At 46.7% G+C, this 18,661-nt stretch overlaps 1 protein-coding gene across 1 annotated transcript in view; it reads right to left on the reverse strand.

Moving 5' to 3' along the window:
• LOC100756600 (protein SAAL1) overlaps window positions 1–18,661 on the reverse strand; it is a 62,563-nt gene that overhangs the window by 10,435 nt on the left and 33,467 nt on the right. The window contains 1 exon segment of the mRNA XM_027425872.2: window positions 17,359–17,517. Within this exon segment, the coding sequence (XP_027281673.1) occupies window positions 17,359–17,517 (159 nt within the window).

An 18,661-nucleotide genomic window follows, 5' to 3' on the forward strand; every position in this document is an offset into this window, starting at 1 on the left:
GTCTCTGTCTCTGTCTCTCTGTCTGTCTCTCCCTCTCTGTCTCTGTCTCTGTTTCTCTCTCTCTCTCTCCCTTTCCCCCTCCCCCTCTTCTCACCTACAAGTCAGGGATGTAGCTCCTAGTTACTGCTCCAGCACCTGCCTGCTTGTTGTCATGCTTCTAGCCATGATGATAATGGACTAAACCTCTAAAACTGTAAGTAAGTCCCCAATTAAACACTTTCTCTTATAATAGTTGCCGAGGTCATAGTGTCTCTTCACAGCAACAGAACAGTGACTAAGGCAGTGGTAATATGGCAATATGAGCCAATGACACTATTATCCTCCCAAACTGAGTAACACAGCCTTTTCAGGGATGCCCATGGTCATATCCACAGTTGTTAAGAATTCATCAAATCTTCTCAGCCAACCTTACCCCAGAGCACTGTCTTACAGTCAAAGCCACTAATGACCATAAGAAGCAACACTGAAGGCACTGAAAGGCCAGGATAAAGAAGACCCCCTCAGCAGACAAAATAAAGCCTAGGATATAGGGTGGCTAGCTGGTTCAGCAACTCTGTTCCAGGAAAAGGCTAGCCATAAAAAGTTAGATTAGAATCTTACAATCTTAAGGAATAGGGAGTTTCCCCTTGTGTTTTCCCTCGGGACCCTTCACTGGTATTCTTGGTATTTTGGGTTGTGGTTTCTTTCTTTAAACCTATTCCCAGCCATTCGGGGTCGAAACTCCTCTACCCCTGCGTGGGATATGAGTCTCGGCCCCAGCGAGCTGGCTCCTGTCAATAAACCTCGTGTGATTGCAGCAAGGACACTCTCTCATGAGTTCTTGGGGGGTCGAGTCATCCCGAGACTTGAATGAGGATCTTCCCTTTTGGGGGAAGGCCTTACAGCACCATCATAGAATTTTGGATTCCTTCCTTCCTTCCTTCCTTCCTTCCTTCCTTCCTTCCTTCCTTCTTTCCTGATTCAATATAGTGAGCAGCACACCAGAAGCCCCTGATACAGATCAATTAAAGCTGGGAAAACAAGAGATGTGAAACAAGGTGAGCTGGAAGAGGGAAGAAGAAAGAAAGGGAAAGGAGGAGCCAGAGCAAAGGGGAATAAAGGGGAAGGGAGAAGAGGGAAGGAGAGGAGACAGGAGGGTGGGGAAGTGGGAACTTTGGCCAATGACCCATGAGACCAGAATCCTAATCCTGGACTGCACTGTCTCAAAAAGGTTCTCTAAAGTCCAACTTTTCCACCCATAAATGAGGAGGGCTCAAATAGACAACTTCTCACACATATGTAAATACAAGGCTTTAATAATGATGGCTAAAATTCTTCAGGGTCACATGAGTGATATGCTATTTAATTTTACTGACACCTTGAGAATCTTCAGTCTGATCAATGTCATAAAAATGAGATATGCACTCTGCTTTTAAAGGCCATCTATACCGCTGATAATTCAAATAAAAATTGAGACTTAATGTTAAGGGCCATGGGCCCTAAACTATGGAGTTTAAAGCCCATCTTTGTAAGTCCTTTTATGACCTTTAAGTTTGCGGCTTAAGGCCGACTCTGTGAGCCTCATATAACCTGTAATTAGATGATTCGGCCATACAGAACTGCTAATTGCTTCTGTTCCGAGAAAGGGCCTGGGGCTTTCCTGTTGGCTGTTCCTGGGAAGATCACAAGATGTTCCGGCTGATAAGAAGAATGCTCTGGCCCCAGCATACACCAGATGTTCCTTCCTGTTATCTCCCCACTTACCCAATTTCCTTGGTGAAGGGCTATATAAGCCCACTCTGAACCCCAATAAAGGGAGACCTTGAAAATTGCATAGATGGACTCTGGTCCCCTCTTTTGCGCCACTTGGTCTCCTTCCTTCTCTTGCCCATGTCTCTTTCAGGCAGCCCCCCTCCGGAACCCTGAATGACTGACCCTCGGGACGGGTCAACTTAATGATAAATCCTAATTTTAATAGAATTTCCCAAAGTCACATTATGAACAATCTCACATAAGCAAGGCTAATACAGGAATACTATGCTCGTTCTTAGTCTTCTCAACTACAAAGGAAAGGCAACCTTGCAAAGAGACTACATGAAGAGATGAGAGCATGGGGAGGATTTACTTGTCCAGAATGGACTCTTGGGCTGGGGAGTAGCTGTCAGTGGAGTGCTTGCCCAGCATGTAAGAAGCCCTGAGTATGATCCCTGTATCACATAAAAACGGGGCATGCCTTAATCCCAGCACAAGGAGATGAAGGCAAAGGGCGCAGAAACTCAGTCATTCTAGGTTCCACAGTGGTTTGAGGCCAGCTTGGGCTACAGGAGATGCTGACTCTGGAATTCTACTTCAGTGATAGGTGTCACCTCCACTTTACAAACAGGTCACACAGGTTAAAATCACACAGCTAGAAAATGGGAACGCATCAGTAATATTAAAGCAAATACTGTGAAGACACTTACTCCATGCCATCGTTATACAGACTGTCACAATTAACACACAGAAGCACCCCATGAGTAGGCTGGCCCTCAAATCTGAGATGATAAAATAAATCTAAGAGTTTGATCTTAGATTCAGAACCAGCAGCTGTCATGGCAACAAGTGGATGGGACCCAGTCACCTGCTAGCAAAGGCAACATCTTCAGTCACTTTCCTACAGAGGATATGCAGGCCTATATGACCCAAGTTCACTTTTCATTTAGGTACACTGCCTCTCTCAGGTTGTTCAGGGTCCCAAAGACACACACTTGGGCTAGAGGCACAAAGGAAGACAGGCTAGGGAGTGACCTGCATTCTTAGCCCACATGGCAAAGATCAGCGCCCACAACACATGGGTATTACAGAAACCTACTCCGTTTTCACCACTGGCTTCAAAAGCCACCAAATCAGAAGTCAGGATGGACCATACTGGGCTATAGGACCAACTGCAACATGCAGAGTCCCAAACAGAACCAGGAGAGGACAAAGCTTCAGACTGGAGGCCTCTGAGGAAGCCCCAGTCCTAATGTATTAGTAGCTTGCTCTCTGAGGCTGGAAGTGCAATGTCCCTGAAGACTTGTGTGGTTGAACACTTGATCTTTGCTGTCTTGGGAGGATGTGGAGCTTTAGAAGATCTGACTGAGCTGAAGGAAATGGGTCACTGAGCTGTAGGCCTTGAGTGGCAAAGCCCGAGCTCTCTGCTTCCTGGTCCACAGAAATGTAACTGTGCTGAAAGTGTCCCATAGTAGAGACCCTGCCACTTCAGCCACCAGGCCATTCCCAACCATGATGGACTGTAACCCCTGGGATACAGAATAAACAGATGATACAGAATAAACACCTACTCCATACCAAGTGCTACACTGACAGACAAAACTCCCTCCCCTCACAGAGCCATGCCAATGGAAGAGACAGTTAAACCCACAAAACATAAGTGGGGAATTACTATATGAACTACTAAGAAATAAAGTGGGAACAGTGAATAGGCAGCAGCAGGCACCCAGGACCAGCACCAACTTCTGGCCACATGTTTGGGCTTCTCCATAGCACACCACATTTTCTGCCTTCCCCTTCCTTCCTCCTCCATCCATTCCTCTTCTTCTTCCTCTTCTTTAAAAATTGATTGTCTAGCTGACATAAAAATTGTGAATGTTTGTAGCGTAGCACACCATGTTTGAGATATATATACATTCTGTAGTGTTCAAATGCCACCTTGGAAGTACCCTAAAGTTGAAAGCCTCAGCCAACACACATTACAGTAAATGTTACCTCTCGGTACCCATGATTAAAGGCAGCCAATAAACACAAAAGCACTTAGCAATGTCTAAATACAAGTATAAGTGTTTTAGTAATGTTGGGACTATTATTCTCTAAAGTCATGAGTCCCTGTTCTGATGAGCTCAGCTTTGTGATATCTTTACTTGGTCCTTGGGCTTCCTGATCCTTGTGGGTCAAGGGCAGGGGGTCCAATAGCACATGAATCTGCTGGTCACACCTAGAAGCCACTTAGCACCCGAAGAAAATGCGGATTGAGGCCAGTGCCTCTGCAGATGTTTCCCAACTCGTTCCATATTCAAACACCACAGCTTCTTCCAACACTTTTAGATTCTTATTAATAACACTTTAAAATGTAGATTGCTGCCTAATCTTAGCTGTGTAATTAAAAAAAAAATAATCTTGCTTCTCTCCCTCCCAGCATGAAAGAAAACTATACCCTCAGGGCTTCTGCAGCTAAGAATCACACCCTGAACAAAGCTAGTAGGAGGCTCAAGTTGGGGGAGGGGGACCTACAGTGCCATGAAGGCAAGAGCCTTGATTTTAGAGAAAATGAAGCTGAGCTAAGGAGGGGAAGGAGCTTCCAAGGACACAGGATGTGCTGGCACAGACAGGCCAGGACTCCGGTCTACTACTGCCCAATGGACTCCCCATTACCTAGGAAAGCAGACTGGAAGGGGGCTTTGGAGAACAGGGGTGGAGCCCATGTGATGGAGTCCACCCCAAGAACAGAGCCCTCTCATCTGAAAAAGAGCTATTGGTATGGAATTCTCAAGGGCTCATGGGTGCAGTGCTCAAAGTTCTCCCTTAGTTCAGCCTCACACATGACCATGCAAAAAGGAACCTCAGCCCAGAAGGGAAGGCTATTCATTTTCTCAAGGTCAAACAGGGCAAATCTAAGGGAACACAGGCTGCCCTGAGTCCTAACACAGGGTGCCCACAGCTTCAGAGAAAACTACCAGTCAGTCTCTCCAACTTCTCCTGGGCTTCTTGGCAGGGAGGGGAGATCCGTTGTCCCCACTCACAACCATGTCCTAAGAATGGCTACTTTCGAGGCCCAGGGACTGAACGATGGAAAGACCCACACTCTCCCCTCAATCTTTTCCAAGTTCTCCTCTCCATTCCTAGGCATGCTCCCAGCCCTGGGCATCACCTTCAGTTTTTGTCCATTAGAAATACCTCATCAGCAGTTTTCATCTCTGAAGTTAAAAAAAAGAAAAAAAGTGAGAGAGAAGGAAAGAGAAATGGCCAAGAACTGTGCCAGCTGCCAAGGACGCCATTGTCTCCACTAATGACAGGGACTCGTGGTGCCACAGCTGAAGGCAAGAGCTGGTAGACTGCAGCCTGGGCATGCAGAAAAGAGCTGGTGATCCTCCAGCAACAGCAGCACAGCTCTCCACACAGCCCAGCCTCATTTTGTACAAGGGGAAAACAGGCTAGAGCCAGTGAACACTGCAGAGCGTACCCACTGTATAAGGAAGCCAGCTTCTCACTTCTGAAAACTCAAGAGATTACCCTAGCTACATTATCTATACCCTCAGCTTCCCCTAATTAGAGAGACCTAATTAGGATCTTCCTATTGGGAAGACAATGGTTGTGTCCATTGCTTGAGTGGGCAAAAATCCACTAAGTCAAGAACAGAGAGGGGCAGGAACCTATCTTGGGATGCCAATTTGTGATCAACCAGTGAGAACCTCTGTGGACATGACTTCATATGGTGCCTCTTCAAGCTATTCTAAGCTGTTATTCCCAACTCTGGAAAACTGTCCTGGGTCCTCTAAGAGAGATGAGTATAAAAGATGTGATACAGGCTTAACAGAGACCAGCAGCAAGGCAGTCAGGTGATGCACTGGCAGTGGCTTGGGGGACTTTCCACAGCAGTGCAGCAATGAGCATCATCACAGGAGGACACTGAGAACCTACTGTGTGTAAGGACCCACTAGGAGCTTTGGAACCACAATCTTTTCAGAGAAGGGGCTTGGGAGAGGCTGGATAGAGGCCCACTGTGGAGGCTGATGGGTAGTGTGACCAGCACAGCACTTACATGCATAGGGCTTGTCTGAAGGTCCAAAGTGGGGCAGACTGCCCTCCCTTTTCAATCTGCTCTGTTGTTTCCATTTGTCCCCAGAATAAATGTCCTTCACCAGCAGCCCACCTGCCATGAACCTCCAAATCACTGCTGCAACTTGTGTAAAATCTGGGCACCATTTCAGACTGCCTCACCTGGCAGTCACCAGCAGAAGCCATTAGTAGCAGAGCTGCGGTGGCTTCCTCAGAGAGGATGACTTTGCCATGCCTACGGACTGAGAGAGCACCTGCTATTGCAGAATTTTCCTGTCACAGGCTCAGCTCCAACCAAATCACTGAGGTGCTGTTACTATGGGCCATCTGCCAGGACCCGGAAACAGCATCATTATATAAGGGGCTGGGATATGAAGTTTATTAAACTAGATTCTTCCTCCAGAGAGGAGACAAAGCATTGAAGCTTCCCTATAAAGGGGCAATGTGGGGAGTACAGAGGTGTAGACAAGGGCCCACCAGGTTCTAATCCTGGCTCTGCTGTCCCTTAGCTGTGGGAACAAGGGGACAAGCCATACTTTCCCTAGGCTTCTGTTTTCTCAAGTTGGGGGCAGGGGCTCCTTCAGAGCATTAAATTCTATAATATTTCACCAAAATGGCAAATAAATAAACTAAACAAGCTTACCCATTTTACCAGTGGCAAATAGGAAAGAAGGATGTGCAGAGAAGAAACAAAAGGTCAGTGCCTTCTGTCAAGCTGGCAGGGAGGCCCAAGTGGATTCAAGGTAAGAAGATGGCTGGGGCACAGGAACATAGGCCCTGACTGTACACATGCACTGGGTACACGGGTGCTTCACATCCAGCACCTTTCCTGACCCTCACAGTTGTAAAGATGATGGTGACCCTCATAGGTGACACTGAGAAAATTAGGCCTAGTAACCAGAACAGTGGACCCCTTTCTCTGACCCCCTCTCCAGTTCCTCACATGTCAAACGGGAATAGGCCTTACTTGACAACATTTCCATGTGAATTAAAGAGATGCTGGATGTAAATCCTAGCAAAATGACTGACCTTGATAAATGAGAGATCCTTTCCTCACACCTCCACCTCTCGGGGAGCTGCTGAGAGAAGCCCCAGAGACGCTCATTTTCAAGTCCTTACTAGATGCTTCAAAGGCTCCAGTGAGAGGGCTCAGTGGATAAAAGCACCTGCTGCCAAGCCTGATAACCTGAGTTCGATCTCAGCATCATACTGTAGAAGAAAAGAACTGACTCCTGAAAGTTGTCCTCTGACTTCTACACATGTTGAATATGTGCTGTGGCGCGCACACACACACACACACACACACACACACACACAGCACATACAAAATAATAAAACATAATTTTTGGAAGGAAAGGCAATGTGATAGCTTGCTAAATAACCAGAAGACAGAACAACAGACCAGGGAGTAAGGTGACTCCAGTCTCAGCCTGTGCTGTGGATACTAACAGCTACCCTACCTTGGAGGAAAGGGCTCCTCTTAAAGTCCGGTGCACCTAAGACCTGAAGCAGAGAACTAGTATGAGGCCTAGACAGGCCTCTCTGTAAGAGCCAGAGAGTCAGGGCCCTCCCTTGTGTGATTCCCTCATAGAAACCCACATTGTATCCACACAGCATGAGGACACACTCCAACACACCCAGATGTGTCCAGTGACTTCTCACCTTGCCTGGTACACACCAAGCAGTTGACAGTCTGGAATGCCCTCCCCTCAATACAAATATTTGTGTGAAGGATGCAGGAAGAAACTATGAACAAGTGAGCAGCAGCACATCCCTGTGAAGCAGAGACCTTAGTGATCATGGCTCTCATCTTACAGGCAGGGAAATGCCGGCAGGCACAGGGAGGTGAAATGACTTGCCCAGAGTGCCAGCAACTGCAAACTGGAACTTGGAGCTTGCTGCTCAGAGCTTCCCAAGATAAAATCATTCTCAGACTGAAAAAGAGTGGATTCCTCAAAATGGACTACTGTCCTCTTGGCACACACTGAGAACACTTTAAAGATCTGGCTGCCACTGATTACAGAGAGCTCCGGAGGGACAGGCAAGGTCTCCAAGAAAGGGCAAAGCATGGTATCATGTGTCAAGAACCTAAAAATGATAACAAAATTACAGCCTGGCCACTTAATGCTCACTTTGAGAACTCCTGGAACAAATCAATCCTCACCAGGAAAGAGGAGAGTTTCTTGAATGGCTCCCAAACCCTCTGCCAGTGACCTCTGGGCCCTTCCCAGGGCCATCTGGAATGTAAGCAAGACTGACAGCCTTGCCACAACTTTCCTTTTTCCACCGGCTTCAGCTTCGTTCCTCCCCACCCTAAGATCCAGAAAACTGCGAGGCTGATGTCAGCATCATCCTAAAACAGGCTGAAATCCTGCCCCCTGGTGTGATGATATAAGGAAAGTGGCCTATGGAAGGGGACTTGGCCATAAGGGTGGTGCCTTCTTTTCTCTGCCATGTCAGGGGAAATGGCCGCCTACCAGGCAGGGAAGCAGACTCAAAGAGGAGTCTGCCAGGACTTTGATAAAACTTTCGAGACTCTGGACTATGGGAAGTAAGTTGTTACTTCTAAGCCATCCAGTCACCTAAACGGAGACAATCACTTGCTACACACCCAGTGAGGTCACAGTGAGGGGAAATAAACAGGACATGAAACGAGATCAAACAGCAGGGCTCTTGGGTCCCATTTGTTTCTTAAGTAAATAACGGTATTGTAGAAAAGCCACTCAAACCCACTAAGCCCTGGACTGCATCTGGAGTGCAGAGCAAGGATCCTCGCTCAGGACACTATGAGAAATCTGCAAGTGGCAAACCAGAACCGGGCAGAGTACTGGTGTATGAAGGGTGCCTGGCAAACACTGGTCCCCTGTGCCAGTCTCACCCTCTGTAGCATGTCTCCAGCAAGGCCTTGCAACCAGCTGTCTCTAGGTACTGGGGGCTGAAGGATAGCCCTAAAGTTCGTTCACAACATAGCCTGCTGGGAGGAGAACTAATGAGGGAGGGGCTGGTCAGAATAGATAAGTCTTGCCCTTGCTGTGGGTAAGAGAATGGGAATCAAGAGAGCCTAAGAAATCTGAATCTATACTGCCCCCACCCCGTCTCTGGCTCAGACCCCAATCTCCAGATCTCCTACAGAGCAGCCAGCTAAAGAGACCACTCCAACCTCAGTTCCTTTCATAAGCAAAGATTAGCCAGGACTTGAGGTCCCATCAGCTCTGACCTTGCTAAATTCTGACTCTGAACACTATCCCCACCTTCCTTGCATCCAAGGCTGTCCGGCAGTCCGCCTGCCCACTGCTGCCATCTGGTGGCCTGCAAGGCCCTGCGGCCCTTGGATGAATGTACCTACTTGGTTCAGCTTCAGGTGGACACACCCTGCACTGTTCCAGGCCACAGATCAATGGGTATCCCTTGCCAAACACAAAAACAAAACCCAGCCAGGTTTTCACTGCTAGCAGACATGATACAGCTGCAGCTGGGACGCTGATCTTTCTGAGGAGAGAGGAAATGGCCTGCCCAAGGTTGCCTAGCTGCTGGCTCCCAGGACAGTACCCGACTCCACTTCACCACAATGTTTAGGGTGAGTGGGAATTTGCAAATCAAAACTAAAGTTAGCCCAGGGCTGAGAAAACAAAGCCTTTGGAAGGTGGGAAACAAACTGTCAGGACTCTTTGCAAACCCAGAAAAATAATAAGAACACAGATAGTTTGGGCACTACCTGAAGAAACTCACTGGAAAAGACTGCCATCCTTGAACCTTGGAAGGAAGATGGCAAGAATATCTGCAGGGACTTCCTGGAACAATCCCAGGGCCCCACCACAAGCTGGGTCCTAGACCAGGTGGGCATCAGATGGGATGTATGTGTGTATAGTTCCTGCACTCCACCACATATTCCAGACAGGAGTTTCTCTGGTCAGGTTGACATTTGTTGTTCTTCTCTGACTCCAGGCCTTGCTGTGCCTGGTAAGAGCTGTGGCATGGTATGCTGCTGGCTCCCTTGGGTTCACAGGACAGGACATGCTTGCTCATTCTTTATAGGGCCCACTTGTCACTCTGTCTGTAGCCATCTTCTGTGCTTTATAACGCAGGCTTAGAAAAGCAATGTGTGACTTTACATAGAGCACTTGGCTACACTTACCTCTATCATATCTCATCTACAGTGTATTTACATTGTAGAGTGCTTTCCCAAATCCTTTTCCTTCACCAAGGCTCCTCGAGGGACTGTAATCAAGCAATGCTTCCCTCTAGTGGCTATATGTGGTCTTTACATCCTCACAGCTTGGCAAGCTAGTTAGGATCCCAGTATCCCACTCTGTGCTGGCCTTCAGCCAAAGGTACCCAACCCCAAGGAAGACCAAGCCCAGGAACCAGCTCAAGCCCTCTGCTGGATCGGCAGGAGTGAAGAAACTCTGTCTTTAGGAACAAATGTACTTTGGAGCACTGAGACCTTTTATGACTTTCAACTTCTCTCTGCAGATGAGGAAACGAAGGTTCACGGATGTCCAAAAGAGCCCAAGCTGATCAAACTGACTCATGACTGAGCCAAAAATAGAGGCCACTTTTCCCGCCTCCTGCTACAGCCTTGTGCCGCTTTTCCATGTGACCTCTCAACTGAGGACCAGGGGAGAGACTTGTCAAGGACATCCATACTGCACTGTAAGGGAATAGCCCCTCTGGACTGAGGAGTGTGAGCCATTTTCATTTTACTTAGAAACAGTGTTTATGAGGATATAAAGAGATTGTATGATCTGTCCACCCACGTGTGCATTCCCCCTGCCCAACACACACAATAAATCAAGTATAATTAAATTTAAAAAAAAAATCACAATGTCTGCAACTTCTTACCAGCCACATGAAGGGGAGCCAGAGAGATTAAGAGTCTTGCTAGCATAGAAAACAAATGCATTTTATTCTAGCTCAGGAGAAATAATACGTTGGTATATTTCTTCCTAGTCTCTTTAAAACATTGGTTAAAAATTAAGATCTACAGTATGAGGCTATTGCTCTGACATTAAAGCTCCTTCTAAAATACTTCTCTACATGACAGTGATATCCCAGTATACGGCTATGCCATAGGTCTTTTAACCAATCTCCCTTCATTCCATTTGTTTTGTCATTAGAATTAGGCTGCTGTGCATGGCATGATAATCATGCTGATTATTTCCTTAATCCAGTTTTATTTCTCACAGAATACAATTTTGGAGCTCAGATAGCTATAAAGGTGATAGGAAGGACCAGCAAGATAGCTCAGCAGGCAAAGACACCTCAAACCACACCTGACCACCTGAGGTCAATCTCCAGGTCACACAAGGTGGAAGGGGAAAACTGAGTCCCACAAATTATCCTCTGGCCTTTCCACTGATGTTGTGACATGTTCACTGCCTCTGTCCCACAACACACGCAATAAAGTATAGTAAAAAAAGGTCCTAATGTCTGAGACTTCCCACTGGCACATGGTAAAAGCGAAGCCACAAGGCTTAAGAGTCTTACCAGAGGAAAGGAAAAATCAAGAGAACAAACTTGTAGACACTCCACCTATTAAAATGGGGCCTTCCCAAAGACCCACCACAACTGCTTGTCCTTCCCTCTGGACATCATCTCTCCTGAAACCCTAGAGCACCTGGTGTATCAGCCACTCCTCTGACCTCCCACCACACTCTTTATTCTTTTACTAAATATTTAATTTGCTCATCCAACCACAAGCTTCCTGAAGGTAGCCCTGGACTTCAGTGTCCCCTTCACTCAATGTCCCTACAGTCAGTATCTTGTAGACAAATGCTAAAGGAGCAAAGATAACTAAATGTCCTTACTCGGTGCTTAGGACGGTGGAGTACCATTGGCCAACGACAGACAATGGCTCTGCTTTGAAGAATAAAGGCAACTCAGTTACAGAGTTAGAGCATTCTGAGACATATGAGGACAAAGGGTGTGAGTTCAAGCTTAAGCTCTGTCCATCCACATGAACCAGAGCCATGCAATCAACTGGGGACTCATCTGTGAAGTTAGGATAAGAGCACTCACCTTGCCAACTTCCTGGGATGTGTCTGTGAACACGTTACCATGATTTACAGTGATAGCAGCCCATGGAATTGCAGTTGTAATATCAGAGGGGGACAGCAGTGCCTCTGTGAACCCCAGCATGGCCTCCTGCACCTTGTCCCAGGTATGCTTCACACAACATACACAATCAGGGGATGGGCAGACTCGTCAGTGGGAAGCAGGGCTTTCTGGATGTGCAGGTTCCTGTATGCAAGGAACCCAGCCTGGCAAAGCTCCTGAATTTACATCATCTACATCTCACTATCTAAGGAAGAGAATGACAGGGCCAAAGGAGCACTTAACTGAGAGTCATGAGGCGCTGAGTACTGGTCCCACTATTTCACCCATTTCCTGTGCTCCCCCTTCCTGGTTCCTTGGCCTCCCCATTTCCAAACTGAAGAGGTTAAGCCAAATCATCTCTGCATTCCCATCCCTAGTGGGTATGCTAGGGGTTCCAGGGTAAATGCCAATGGTGTCAGTAATAAACACACGGCCCACTTCTGTCCTCCAGGTTCCATTTCACTCTCAGCTATGGGGTTTTCAAAGTTCTACAGTTCAAGCAAGCATCACAAATTCCAAAACAGCTGCTTTAAATAGACCCATGAGGTCAGAACCTCCCTGAGGTCCACTGAGGTTTCACGACACATGGCCACAAGAAGGTGTAATGTACACTGTCACCTTATGCTGGAAGGGATCTTGGCCCCAAAACAGAAAAATCAGCATTGGGTATATTTATAAACTCCGTTCAGTGTGAACCAATGTGGGCTTGGATTTCACTGATGCTCAGACATCAAATGCAATCAAGAATTTCTTGAGCTGTGATTCCTGAAGAAAAGAGAGTAGCTAAGAGGTGGTCCTGCCCACACATGCTTCCTGTCTTAAGAGAAATAAGGAAAATATCTCAATTAAAAGAATATTACCAAGGGAAGATGGGTAGAGAGATGGTTCAGTGGTTAAGAACACTTGCTGCAGTCAGACAACGATGGTGCACGTCTTTAATCGCAGCACTTGGGAGGCAGAGGCAGGAGAATCTCTGTGAGTTTGAGGCCAGGTACACACATGGTACGTGTGTGTGTGTGTGTGTGTGTGTGTGTGTGTGTGTGTGTGTGTGTGTGTGTAGGCAAACACCAATGCACATGAAAATTAATAAATCTATAAGAAAACTTCTAAAGAGTATTACTACAACTGGGAAGGTCAGCAAGGAAAGAGATGAGATTTCCCAGGCACCAGAACTGATCTGGGGTTCCAGGGCTCTACCAAGTCTCGTTTCTCTGCTTGGTTTTAGTTTTCTCACCTTCCGTGTGAGGAAGATGCGTCCTCTACCTCTGACTCTATACATCCAATACTCCATGTCTTTCTTGGGTAACATAGGAAAGTGATAAATGTCAAAGAACTCTCTGCATTTGGCTTCATGTTCTCAATCCATATCCCTTTGAGACCACTAGGTTACTTTGTGATGCTGCATGGTTCAGGGAAAGCTTCCAGCTTCCGGAAAGCAAAAGACTCAAGACAACTGACCAACCCCACAATAACGTTTGGAATCTATGAAGACCATTCCCTTGAAATTCTAACAAACTGCCAACAGCCAGTACTTGTCATTTGTAAGCACTGATGTCTCCGAACATCTCAGGACAATATAGAATCAACCTGTTACTACCCAGAGGCATTTACAGAGACCTTTGATCATGGAGAAGAAATACAATACGCTAGTCCAGGGAGCTCTGGGGATTTCCAAAAGGGCAGAGAAAGCTGATACGTAGTGGGTGGGGATGTGGGTCCAGTCCTGTGCTTTACCACATCACTTCATTTAATCCTCATGCCAGGTTGGCAATTTCCCCTCCCTATTCTTCTAATGTGGCTTGTTCATTTGTACATGTATCAGCTAATGACCTAATAAATGACAAGTGCTAGGCTAACAATTGAAGAGACAATTGAAGAGAACATCACCTGCTCTCATGGAGCTTATTAGTCTCATGGGAGAAGGAATTAGTCAAAGAATTGATAGCTCACTTAGTAGACGACCTGCCTAGCATTCGTGAAGCTGTGTATTCAATTCCCAGCACCCTGTAAGCTGGGAGCGATGGTGTGCATGTAATCTCAGCACTTAGGAGAAGGCAAGAGGATCACAAGTTCAAGGTCAGGTGACCCTGTCACATAAATAAACAGATAAAACAAAGTGAGGGTCACAGTGCCATGAGGACAAAAGTACCAAGGCAACCATGGTAGTGACCCATAGGAAGGGAGAAGCGGGGAACAGGGTCGAGTCATGCATAAACCTAAGTCCATCAGACTTCAAAGCCATGCTTTTATGTCTCTTACCATTTACTCATTCACTAGGTAATTAGCTTCTGAACATCTACTGTGTGGCAGTCCTATGCCAGGATATAGCCATGAGTAAAATGAGTTCTCATGGAATCTACAGCATAGACATTAAACAAATAAGATAAACAGATATATGCAACCGCAGACTGGGAAGAGAACTGCAGTGGGTCAAGTTCAACAGGTAAAGTTACCTAGGAGGCCACGGAGGACTTCCACAGCCTTGACAATCCACTAAAGCCTCTAGCCTACTGCACGTGGGTGAAAGACGTTGGGGAGCACAACCTATCAGGAGTAGCACAGGCCTGTCCAGCCAAGGAGCCCTTAGTACAGAAGACAGCATGTTTCTATCTTGCCACACAGACCCTTATAAAACAGAAGCTCTTCTAGAAACAAGACCAAAGAGTGAATCAGCTTACATATCCCAACCTCAGGTGAGCAGCCACTAGTGTAGACGTTTTACAGTTAACTGAGATCATTCACAGATTCATTTGTATGGACCACACAATCACATTACATGGCAGACAGGAAGGTTTACTACCCCACTTGAGAGCTGAGCAACTAGGACGTGTGAAATAGAGGAGACAAGGTCACCAAATGAAGAAAACACCCAACTCTGTGACCCAGCTTTGCAACACATCTCCAGTCAGGAAACTGGACATCTCTGTGAGACACCGAGCCTCGATAAAGTCACTCATGAGTCCCATGAAGTTCCTGAGAACAATGATGGGGACATTAAACCGCTCAGGAAAGGGTTCTAGAATGCAGCTTCTCCAGTCTGAGACACAGGTAGCCTTGCCAACTCTCCCAGATTAGAACAGGTCCTCCTGGCCTCTTTCCAAGTACCTCTGACTAACACAGAAAAGTATTTTTCCACTGCAAACCTGCAGGCAGGCAACAGATTCCTGAAAGAGGAGGGCAGAAAGTGCATCCCCACTCCTGCACAGACCATCTGGGAAGTTATTCTGGTGCCATCCAAACTGCCCTGGCTACACACATGCCAATGGGGATGTCAGTCCCAGGCAGTGAGTCTCCACCTTGACAATGCAGGCATCTGAACTGCATACCTTTCTTGTACCAAGTGGGGGGGGCACCTTGGCATCTTGGAAAGTTAGAATATTTAGCTGCATCTCTGACCTCCACCCACTGGATGTCAGGGACAACGCCAGCTGTCACGGCCAGTAATGTCTCCAACCTTTGCAAATGTCCACTGCCTGCACTTTCTGGGGAAGCTTCAATCTTGAGACTATGGAGAATAAAGGCAAAGTGCCCTGTTATCCTCCATGTCTCTGGGGATGGATGGTCACTGTGCACACAATAGTAACACACAACAAATTCCTCCACATAAGCAGCGGAGTGCTGCTGTACTGGAGCTTCAGGAACAGAGTCAAACAACTCCATGTTGCACTGATGAGCAGCTTTTGACCCCGCAAGGAAAACTCGTTCCTGTTACTGTGAGCAGCTGAATCTGATCAAATGGAAGCTCTGGATGCTTCTTCTCAATGACATTGGGCCGGGGCAAGGGCTGTCATGGCTACTACAAGGAAAACAGAGTGGTGAATCAGGAGCATTCCATTCACCCCTAATTCAGTATAACACCCAGATATCCAAACACCCCAGCTCTTAACCATTCTTGACCTGGGAGAAAGGGGAACAGAACGAGGTACATATATAAGCAAGCTGAAATAGCAACTTAATTAAACAGCTGAAGCATTACCAACAAAATAATGCTCTCAAGAGGAGGTGGAAACATAAAGCTGAGTTCCCAAGCAGCTGGAGTGACTCAGCACCGGCAAGAATGCAGCTGCCAACCTCCAACCCCAGGGCTGGGCCCCTGGCCTGACATGAGGTCCACTCCACTCCAGTGATTCAAAGAAGCACCACTTCTGTCTCTCAGTCAGCCACTTAACCAGGTACAGGAATTACCCACAGACTCACTCCTGTGTGGTGGCAAGCAGCTTTGCTGCACTGCAGTGTGAAGACTACCCATGAGCCACTTACCTGTTAACACCTAATCACTCAGCTTGCCGCTGCTCACTGTCTTGTGTCCTTGGCTTTGTGCTTCTATGTCTCATGCTGGAATGATGCTGAATTCTGATATGGGTCTGCCGCTCCTAATGGGCTCCTTAAGGGCACATAAACTGACATTTATGGGTGGATAGATGGATGATGGGCAGACAGGTGGATGAACAGATGAAGTTTTCTGTCCCTATGTTCAAGCAACCTGAAGCTCTTTGAAGAAAGAAACAACTTTCCTCTCCTCCAAACAGACAACACACCTTCCTGGGAGCATCCTTTGACCTGGCAACATGGAGGTTACTCTGTGTCATCCTTAGCCAGGCCACCATTTCAAAATGGCAGCAATACTCTGGAAAGGTCAATTAAAAGCATCACAGACATGAGTAAGTACAAATGCACACAGCATGTGTGACTTACCAAGGAGAGCTGAAGCTACAAGAAAACCTATGAGAGCTGGAAACTTCTGGAAAAGCAGTCAACAGGTATTTGGGAGCCTGAGATGGAGCTAGCAAGACCAGAGAACTTCTGAGAACCCCTAAGGTTCAGAAGGTCTTGACACGATATCAACCTGTCTGAGAAACTGTAGATCAGCAGGGACTCCTAGACAGCAGGAGTGAGAGGCCATGGAAAACCAAAATCCAAGAAGAAAGGAATATGATGGCCAAAAAAGACCTGACCTAAGGGAAGGATGAAAACCAATGAAGACTCAAGGAAAGTTGAAGATGACCAGCATTGCCAGGCATGTGGTGACTCTGAGGAACACTAGGGCTCAATCAGTGCACACAGTGCCTCAGAGTCAAGAGTGTCACACTGGCTATACAACTCAATTTGAAATTTACCAATATGTTCTGATGCTGTTTTACTCAGATCAGGTGGAAATAAAAATAAAGCCATCTCTTCAACCATGACAGGCAAGGACTCACCAGTACCTGGACCAACCTCTGGGTCATGTTGGCTGTCATGGATGCACTCTCAAAACCTCAAGGACTCTTAACAGCAGAATGGCCTCACCAGTCCAGCCTTGTATGTGTAATGCTGACAAGAAGAGCCACATCTGGCTGATGACAGGAGGTACCAGGCCTTTCACTTTTCAGTACTTAAAGTCCTTCCATCACCATCCTTAACTCCAAGTACTAAAGAGTGTCTGGACAACTGTTCTTACCAACCCCAAATTTTCTGCTGCACCCTCACCTGTCTGAGCAACCAGATGTGTCCAGCCACTCCACACAGCAATGACCTTTTCATCCTGAAAGCAACTGGCATCTATTCTCTGGGGCAGAAGGAGGAACGCAGCCAGGGAAGCCAGTTGCCCATGCTTGTTCCGGCCCCAGACATACAGCTCTCCTGTATCTGAAACAGAGGGGAATAGGAAGTAAGGAACATGACCCAGAAGGGTGGGGACTGATCTGAAAAAGAAATGGCTAAAAAAGGAATTGTTTCCTACTTATACCACATGATTTAGTGGAGCCATACACAATATGAAATTTGTGTAGAACATAATCAAATATAAAATTTACAAAATTCTGTACATAAGCAAGGCCTTGTGTGTACATATGTGTGTGTGTGTGTGTGTGTGTGTGTGTGTGTGTGTGTGTGTGCGCGCGCGCGCGCACGTGTGTGTACTCATTCATGGGGGGGGTTGTATATGCAAGGGGTAGTTACATATACCCATGAGCAGACAGCCTGAAAGAGAACATCAGGTGTCCTGCTCTATTGTTTTCTACCTTATTCCTTTGAGGCGGTCTCTCACTGAAGCTGGAGTTGGCTGTTTGCCAGGAAGACACAGCAATCCCCAAGTCTCCGCTCCACACATGACAGGGTTATAGGTGTAGACATAACAGTTTTTTTATGTGAATGCTGAGATTCAAATTGAGCTCCTCAAGCTTGCACAGCAAATGCTCTTACTCACTAAGCCATCTAACCAGCCCATTTTCTGCATTTTTTTTATATAAGCCTATATTACCTTTTGTTAAGAAGGAAACACTTAAGCTTTTAAGATAACAGGTTAGAAGATACACTACTTGGCAGCTGGGGATGTGGCTCAGTTGGCAGTGTTTGCCTAGTATACACAATCCCCAGCACTGCATAAACTGGGTGTGGTTGTGCACACTTATAATCCCAGAAGTCCAGAAGTAGAAGCAGAAGGGTTAGGAGTTTAAGGTCATCCTTGGCTACATAGTTAGCTCAAGACCAGCCTGGACTATAGGAGACACTGCCAAAAAATCCTATGCTTTCTAAGCTTAAACCTTGTAAAAATGAAACTATTGCACTGTACTTGCTGTCCACCAGAAAAGAATGAGCTACCAATGCCCATCTGTGTAGGTCCTGAGCTCATCTGGGCCTCACTGTAATCCCGTGATAGAGGCAGAAGTGACTGGCATGGTGATGTAACAGGAGGAGGAAGCCAATGTAGAGTCAAGTGACTCTGGCTGCTATTCCTGGATCTGCTAACTAGCTATTGACCTTGGACAAGTCACTTCCTCTCTAAGCTGTG

Source organism: Cricetulus griseus, chromosome 7, assembly GCF_003668045.3.
Source record: "Cricetulus griseus strain 17A/GY chromosome 7, alternate assembly CriGri-PICRH-1.0, whole genome shotgun sequence".
NCBI classification, from domain to species: Eukaryota; Metazoa; Chordata; class Mammalia; order Rodentia; family Cricetidae; genus Cricetulus; species Cricetulus griseus.